The sequence below is a fragment of the Arachis hypogaea genome, chromosome 5 (assembly GCF_003086295.3).
Source record: "Arachis hypogaea cultivar Tifrunner chromosome 5, arahy.Tifrunner.gnm2.J5K5, whole genome shotgun sequence".
Classification (NCBI taxonomy): Eukaryota; Viridiplantae; Streptophyta; class Magnoliopsida; order Fabales; family Fabaceae; genus Arachis; species Arachis hypogaea.
In genome coordinates, this window is record NC_092040.1 from 1,844,165 (window position 1) to 1,852,771 (window position 8,607).

The window sequence follows — 8,607 nt, forward strand, 5'->3', positions numbered from 1 at the left end:
ATTGTAGATGAGATTGAATGACAAAATTAGTAGAATATCAATTAATTTTTAAATTTATAGAGTGAACGCTAAACGCAAAAGCTACAATTTATTGCTTCTGATGAACGAAAATTCAAATCCAGAATCATATTCGCGTTCAGAAGAAAAAAATTAGCCAAATTAAAATGACAGTGTTCAAAAAGATTGAACGCGCTTCTTGTACTTCCAACATTTTACCAAACACACCCATAATTGTATGGGGGTAGTCGAACATAATTTGAACGATTGTTTGCATGTGGAAGGTCACATAATTTGAATAATTCACAAAGTTTATTTTTTTCCTTAATCCATTAAATCACCGAATAAGAAGAAAATGTATTTTTTCCTACAAATTTAGTTTGTGTTGAATATATGTTACACTGGAATATATGGTCACTTATGATTACTCAGCATTCTTTCTCTCCGGGGTATGTAATGGGATTCTTATGTTCATTCTTCAGATCAAGGAGTTAGAGAGAAAAGTAAAAGAGCAGGAACAGAGCTCAGCTTTGCTTCATCAGCAGGTAACTTCTGAACAATGCGCTAGTCCGCTATGGAGGTCTTCCACGACCTAGGCAAAAGTGTAAAATAAAGTTCTTGCTATATAACATAACAATTTGCAAAAGTGTAATTCATGTAAGAACATAAGAAATTACCTCCTCACGAAGCAAAGTTGAGCTCTTTACATGCTCTTTTACTTTTTTTTTCTCGAGCTCCTTGATCTGAATAATGAATATAAGAATCCCATTACATACTCTGAAGAGACAGAGTACTGAGTAATCATAAGTGACAATAAAGTCCAGTGTAACATATATTCAACACAAACTAAATTTGTAGGAAAAATATCTTTTCTTCCCGCTTTCTGTAGGTTTCTTCTTTTACTTTAAATTTCTCCGACAACTGAAAATTTTGTTTTTCTGACCGGTTTTGCATGGATGTCTTCAACTCAATCTGACCTTAAAGTTCTTCGAGCTATACCAAAGTGTAAAAGTAAGAAAGAAAACATTATTTGCATATAACCGTGAAATAATAAATTATTTTTGATGTATTACACCAGCAACTTACCATTGCTTTTGTCTTTCGAAGTTCACTTGTGTCAACTTGCATCTTAACGGAACCTAACACAACACCCCTCACTCTAGTTGTGAAAGTAAGCGAGCTAAGAGTTTTATCTAAGTCCTTAACCAATGGATTGTTTTGCACGAACATCAAAGTTTTAACGTCACCCCCTATACGTTAGGGAAGAGCATTATCAATACATGCCTGCAGAAGCTGAGAGTTCTCATGTGCACATAAAAAACAAAATGAAAAAAAGTAGACATACCTAAAGAGTCTTGAAGTAAATGTGTCAATTTTGAGTTCCTGAAACTCCCAAAAGAAAATATCACTAAATATTTATTAAGAATAGTAAAAAGTAAGGATAATGATGTTATACCTATAGGGAATGTAACTACTCTTGGCTGCTAAAGCAAATATAACATTGCCAAGAGCCGAAAGAGATCGGTTGATATTTTGCGCTTTCTTAAGCCGCTCCCCTTGTACATTAGTTTTTGTAAGTCTCACTACTTGCCAACTCCACAAGCCAAAGCTTCCTCTTGGTACACTCACCATTCAGCAAATTTTTAGCCATTACCATTATACAAAGTATGCTGGAAAAGGAAGTAAGAAACAAGCAATCATTACAAGTATTCAAAGAAGAAATTTCATTTTGATGAAGAGAAGACATATATACTAAAGAGCTTCTTATAGAATGCAAAAGCTTGGTACCAGTGAGATCTAACATTATTATTATTATTAACTTTATTTATTTTGTCCAAAAAGAGTCTACAATTCATCCATAATAATCTTATTATTGAGAGAATCTAAAAAGAGTACAAAAAAAAATCATAAATATTTATAGCATATAAAATAATATATTTTAATATTCTTTCTAGATACTCTGAATAACAAAATTATTATGTATGAATTATTGACCTTTTTTGGACATAGTAAATAAAAAATTGATCATATATAATAATAATAATAAAAATAAGATTATTGATAATACTTGAAAAAAGTACTAAAAGAATATGTTGAGTAAATAAATCTATAATAAAGTGAGTATAGTATATTTTTATTTCTCTTTCTTATAGAAGAAGGGGAGCCTCGGAGCAGCGGATGAGTTGTCTCCACGTGACCTCAAGGTCACGGGTTCAAGCCGTGGAAACAGCCACTGATATAATTATCAGGTTAGACTGCGTACATTACAATATTGATTTCAGATAGCTACATTAACAATATCAACAAGCAATTCCTTGAATTTGCCTGAATAATGTGCTAGTCCGCTATGGAGGTCTTCCACGACCTAAGCCGTCCGCAACCTCTTTCACCTCAAGGTCGTGGAGGTCTTCTTCGTCTTCTAGATGTCTACCTGTTTCTGTAACTGCACTGTCATGGGTAGTAACTTGCACTGAGAAGCTAGTTTTAACAGATTTTGGAGTTGTAAGAGATTGCCTTTCACCATCACTAACTACAGGGATTCTGATCTCTTTGACATGGGGCATCTTCTCACCAACTGCTGCAACTGATTCTTTGAATTCAGAGATACGGAATTGCATGGCAAATCCATCAGATGCAAAGCTGAGGAACTTCTGCGGTAAATGAGAGCAGTTGTTCTTGGCGTTGATGACGACGGCTTCTGAACAAGCACAGAGCATGTCAAGCTCCTGGGCTGCGTCGGGTGTGGCAACTGTTGTTCCTTCTTTCTGTACCTATCCTCTCTTTGTAATAAAATAAAGTCCGTGTTATATAACATAACAATTTGCAAAAGTGTAATTCATGCAAGAACATAAGAAGCTACCTGCTGACGAAGCAAAGTTGAGCTCTTTACATGCTCTTTTACTTTTTCTCTCGAGCTCCTTGATCTGAATAATGAACATAAGAATCCCATTACATACCCGGAAGAGACAGAGTACTGAGTAATCATAAGTGACAATAAAGTCCAGTGTAACATATATTCAACACAAACTAAATTTGTAGGAAAAATACCTTTTCTTCCCGCTTTCTATAGGTTTCTTCTTTTACTTTAAATTTCTTCAACAATTGAGAAATTTGTTTTGCATGGAAGTCTTCAACTCAATCTGGCCTTCAAGTTTTTCAACCTATACCAAAGTGTAAAAGTAAGAAAGAAAACATTATTTACATATAACCGTGAAATAATAAATTATTTTTTATGAATTACATCAGCAACTTACCATTACTTTTGTCTTTTGAAGTTCACCTGTGTCAACTTGCATCTTAACGGAACCTAACACAACACCCCTCACTCTAGTTGCGAAATTAAGTGCGCTAAGAGTTTTATCTAAGTCCTTGTCTGATGGACTAATTTGCACAAACATCAAAGTTTTAGCGTCACTCCCTATAATCCTATATGTTAGGGAAGAGCATTATCAATACATGCCTGCAGCTCATATGCACATAGAAAACAAAATGAAAAGAAGTAGACATACCTAAAGAACCTTGAAGTAAATGTGTCAATTTTGAGTTTCTAAAACTCCCAAAAACAAATATCACTAAATATCTATTAAGAATAGTAAAAAGTAAGGATAATGGTGTTATATCTATAGAGAATGTAACTACTCTTGGCTGCTAAAGCAGATATAACATTGCCAAGAGCTGAAAGAAATCGGTTGATATTTTGCGCTTTCTTAAGCCACTCCCTTTGCACATTAGTCTTTGTAAGTCTCATTATCCGCCAAATCCACAAGCCAAAAGGTTCCTCTTAGTACACTCACTATTGAGCAAATTTTTAGCCATCACCATTATACAAAGTATGCCGAAAAAGAAAGTAAGAAACAAGTAATCATTACAAGTATTCAAAGAAGAAATTTCATTTTGATGAAGAGAAGATATATATACTAGAGAGCTTCTTATAGAATGCAAAAGCTTGGTACCAGTGAGATCTACTACTATGCTGATTAACATTATTACTTCCCACTGCTCTACCTTTGCTTCCAGCTTGCAGTACATCCCAGGCCTCCTTAACGTTTTCAACTTTAGCTGATGAGATCCTTTAGAGGCTTGTTTTATCTCCAACCCGAGCTCTTGTTCGACCTTAGTAAGCAAAGGAACAAGAGCTCAGGTTGGAGATAAAACAAGCCTCTAAAGGATCTCATCACGTTAAAAAGAGCTCAAGAGTCCTATAATTTACTCCTCTATTCAGCTCTGTTCCCTCCATGGTAAATGTCTTTCCTGTTCCTGTTTGCCCATAAGCAAATATGCATACATTGTAGCCGTCCAACACAGATGTTACCATTGATGAGGCATCAGCAAAAACATCAACTGTAGAAACAAAGCAACACTGTCGATTTACGAACCACCAAATTCCAGATCTTGCACAATAAAATAAAATATATAAAATAGTACTAATAAAATAAAGCTTTATATGTATACCTTGATCATCTTTTGGTGTATATACTCTGTCAAATTTGAATGGCTGTTTTGACATTAGTTGTCAAAATTCCATCCTTTGCTGCATCAAAATCCACAATTGTAGTACAGCCAGGGGAGATCTCGTCCTTAGTTAAGGGACGGCAACGGCAGAAAACCTTAATGTTCCCTGATATTCTTAACAGAAATGCGTTAGTGCCTTTGGCTTAGAATACTCTTCAAATCGAAACAACTTTTGCTTATAGACCATGTAAGATGTACCTTTAGACTCTTAAGTTTATTGAAGAGCTTTTTTCTCTCTGTCATCTCTTCATTGTACTTCACTTTGAGATCTTCACACCGCTTAACTGCAAAAGTTTAGTCCCTTAAATATTTTTGTAATATTTCAAAACCAAAAAAGTTAAGTGCAACTCAACTCTTGAATAAAGAAAAAAAGAGACGAAGTGTATTACTGAAGCATACCCAATTCCTGAATTGCAAATACCATCTTATTTAATTTTGGGATTGAATCAACACATTCATGCGCTTCAAGAGAAAGTTGACAATAATCACTCTTCATCAACTGCAGGGCAAATTAGGTGCATGTACACTTAGAATGCAATTCTGATCATGATAACAATAATCTCTCTTAAATATAAATGTTTCCTAGATTTTCATAACTTACCTTTACTTTCTCCTGTAAATTGCTAATTGCTTCTGTCCTTTTCTTCTTATCAACTTCATACCTGCTAGAAATGCTCAGCTCTTGAGCTTGTTTTTCCACACTTTGATGTACAAGGACAATGAAAATAAAATTAGGAAATGCTACCAAGAAGCCAAAAGCACTTCAACGATATATAAGTACTTTAACAACCAGTATCAAGATAACTGAGAAAAAACACCAATGGAACAATGAGCTCTACCGACTTAGTGTGTCACATCATGGAAAGAAGAGAAAATAACATTGGTCTATCCTAGCCTGAGTATATCTTCCAATTCTCAATGCCCTCCCTCCCTTGGGAACAGTGACAGTAAGAACACCATTCTCTATGGATGTCTTCACCTGATCCATCTTGGCGTTCTCACAGAACCTGAACCTCCGCATGAACTTGCCACTCACTCACATATGTCAATACATACCCAAATCAGAAAACCAGAAAACCAGCAACAGTATTATTCCAGAATATTAGCAACATCATTTTTAAAAATCAACAACTCAACAACTCAGGATAATAAAAAATGATCAAAATCAGTAATGCAGTACTATTAACTCAGCAAATCAAGATCATTAAAATAGTAAAACCAGCAACTCAATCAACACCTATTAACAAAAGTACAAAAACAAGTAAAAATAATTCAAGCAGCATTATTTACCGGAGGAAGGGTCGTTAGCTCGACTGCGACACGGAGAGATCGAGAGCTCAACGGCGACACAGAGAGATCGAGAGCTCAACGGCGACACACAGAGAGGGCTCGACGGCGACAAAGGGCTCGACTGCGATAGAGAGACGACGGCGAGGGGAAGAGAAACAACTACAGGCGACGAGTATACCTTCACCTTCCACAGGCGATGTTTCCTGATGCCACCACGGTCAGTTCCACCCGCGGCGACAGCACCGTCCACCCGTTCGGCGATGAGACCTAGCGACGCGAGGAGATGGGATCCAGGAGAAGAGGATCGGCGACGACGGCGCTGGGAACTGGGTGGTGGCTCCTGGCTTCGTGCTGCTGTTGGCAGGGAAGAGAGAGGGGGGCTGGGTTCTGCGTTGCGTGAGTGAGAGAGAGAAAATGGGGAGGGTTTATATATTTTTTATTTTTTCATTTTTTTAAAATTAAAAATCGGAAAAAACCGTTCGGTTCAAATGGTTCATCGGTTAACCGCCAGTTCAACCGGTTTTTTACCAGTTTTTTTCAAATGATTTTGTACTTCAATCGAATCGGTTAGATGATCAATTTCTGATTAATCCGATTGAACCAGTCGATCTGGTTTGATTTTCAGAACAATTGAACCAACAATTAATCATACTTCAACAATTATTATTACAACAAATTAGATTTATACCTAGGGTTAGCGGAAGACAGGAAAGAATGCAGAGCTGGTGGCGACAGGAACAGTGGCTGGGGTGGAAAGGTCAAACAGAGCTAGTGTTGGCAGGAAGACACTCGCGACGGCAACTAGTGCTGGCGGTGGCTGCGATTTTGACGGCTGAAAAGAAAGCTGGTTGCATAACGGAAAGCTGGCACCACGGGTTTGTGCAGGTAAGTGACTTCCACGGACCTTGCGGCAGCGGCGGTGGCTGGACAGAAATTGCGCCGAAAACTCGTGATGGAGACTGAATGTGGTGAGGGCGAGAGGTGATAATGGAAGGCTGGAGGGGAGGCTCGAGAGTGGGTGTGTGGTGTCTAGGTGAAAGAGTCCTAGGGTTCCTTTTGGGGGCCAAGTCAAAACACGTTTTTTTGGCAAAATTCAAAAATCGGCTGGTCACAACTCGATTCGATTGACCGGTTTCTAGTCGGTTCAGCAGTCTAATTTCGATTTTTAAATTTGACGGTTTTGTTTTTTGTCCAAACCGTGTTTACTAAAGGTTTCCAGTTCGACTGGCCGACTCGAACCGGTTTTTAAAACATTGCTTGGCAAAATTTTAGAATTAACTACTAAATTTTTGCCAAATCAACTATTATTTCCAACTCAACAAAAAATATACAAAAGAAACTAAAAAGGACATTGAATTCATATCATTATATTTATTATATTTTACCGTTATAAACAATACAATAAATTTATAACTCCGATAATTAATTTATTAATTCCTATAAATAACTTATTAAATGTAATAAACATCCATATTACAAATGTTATAATAATATTATTAATCATAATAAATTTTACGTTACAAATATTTAAATTTCATACTATTTGAATTATTTATATAAGTCTCTTGTTACTATTCCTTCAAATAACATCAAATTTAGCAGAAAAATTTATTTTCAAACTACACAACATCTCAAATTTACTCAATGAAACATCATTCTTTGGATAATATCACCAAACAAATAGACAATTGGTTTATCAAAGTTCGCGTGGTTTGTCTATGGAAAACATTAGCACCCACAAATGAAGAGGAACCTTTTTGCTTACAAATGATTATATTAGATGAAAAGGTACAAAACAAACATATTTATTGTATTTTTAAATTGAAATTACGAAAAAATACTTTAATTATTTTTGTTTTTTATACTTTTTATATTATTTTATAATACTTTATATATAATTGTATTTTAATATCGTTAAAATTATACTTCTTTTAATATGCTATTCATTGTTCCTTTTTTAATAACTTAAGAAAAAGGGTAAAGTACTAAATTAGTCTCCTACGTTTGGACGTAATCCTGTTTTGGTCTTTAAAGTTTAAAGTGTCCTTTTAAATCCAAAAAAGTTTCATTTTGCTTCAATATAGTCCCACTGTGAGGTTAAAATTAAATAATTAACGGAATCTCCTACATAACAGCATACAAGAACAAGATTCATAATCTGGAGAACAAGTACAAACTCCAAAAGCACAAAATCAATCGTGGATGTATCAATACATTTATTTATCATTCTCTTTAGTTCTATAAAAAAAATATTTCATTTGAATTGTAAGAAAAATGATAAATAAATGTATTGATGCATTCATGGTTTATTTTGTGTCTCTAGAGCTTGTACTTGTTCTCTAGATTATCGATTTTGTTCTTGTACTACAGTTATGTAGGACATTCCGTTAGTTATTAACTTTAACCTCACGGTGGGACTACATTGAACCTAAATAAAACTTTTTTGGATTCAAATAGGACACTTTAAACTTTAAAGACCAAAATAATATTACATCCAAACGTAAGAGACCAATTTAGTACTTTATCCTAAAAAAAATAAATATAATCAATTTTTTTACTAACCCAATACTTATTTTAGGTTTAGAATTCAATTAAAGGTTTCGATCAAAGTACTACAACAACTTTTACTATTTGATGGCGAAGCAAAAAAATTGTTGGGCACAACTACTTTAAGGGCCCATTTGGAAAACTTTAGAAGTAACTTTTTTTAACTTTTGACTTATGAAAAGTAGTAGTATTAGGAGCTTATAGAGAAGTTAAAAAAAAAATAACTTCTCTCATAATACTTCTACTTTTCATCACATTTAT

The 8,607-nt window shown here is 34.9% G+C and overlaps 1 protein-coding gene across 12 annotated transcripts; it reads right to left on the minus strand.

The window, feature by feature from the left end:
* Window positions 1-287: 287 nt before the first annotated feature.
* Window positions 288-6,206, minus strand: LOC112800074 (kinesin-like protein KIN-14R). Of its 12 annotated transcripts, none has more exons than XM_072196216.1 (15): window positions 5,800-6,206; window positions 5,111-5,171; window positions 4,909-5,008; window positions 4,708-4,793; window positions 4,450-4,615; window positions 4,003-4,338; window positions 3,252-3,423; window positions 3,046-3,158; window positions 2,858-2,921; window positions 2,288-2,777; window positions 1,454-1,667; window positions 1,343-1,380; window positions 1,084-1,247; window positions 675-990; window positions 288-589 (listed from the first exon to the last, which is right to left on the minus strand). In XM_072196216.1, the coding sequence occupies exons 11-14, from the start codon at window positions 1,627-1,629 to the stop codon at window positions 976-978; spliced, it is 393 nt and encodes a 130-aa protein (XP_072052317.1). In that variant the 5' UTR covers window positions 1,630-1,667; window positions 2,288-2,777; window positions 2,858-2,921; window positions 3,046-3,158; window positions 3,252-3,423; window positions 4,003-4,338; window positions 4,450-4,615; window positions 4,708-4,793; window positions 4,909-5,008; window positions 5,111-5,171; window positions 5,800-6,206; the 3' UTR covers window positions 288-589; window positions 675-975. The 12 variants fall into 12 exon arrangements, 7 of the variants coding, with proteins under 7 accessions (XP_072052317.1, XP_072052316.1, XP_072052315.1 ...); XM_072196215.1 differs by having other exon boundaries at window positions 2,323-2,777; window positions 5,111-5,210; window positions 5,800-6,201; XM_072196214.1 differs by having other exon boundaries at window positions 5,111-5,210; window positions 5,800-6,201.
* Between the last annotated feature and the right edge of the window lie 2,401 nt (window positions 6,207-8,607).

What these genes read in the sequence shown, in the direction of transcription:
- LOC112800074 (XM_072196216.1), bottom strand. Translation starts at nt 1,629, where the DNA reads ATGGTGAGTGTACCAAGAGGAAGCTTTGGCTTGTGGAGTTGGCAAGTA. An exon ending in AGTAGTTACATTCCCTATAG is followed by an intron (nt 1,381 to 1,453) that starts GTATAACATCAT and finishes TGGGAGTTTCAG; the next exon opens with GAACTCAAAATTGACACATT. An exon ending in TTTACTTCAAGACTCTTTAG is followed by an intron (nt 1,248 to 1,342) that starts GTATGTCTACTT and finishes CCTAACGTATAG; the next exon opens with GGGGTGACGTTAAAACTTTG.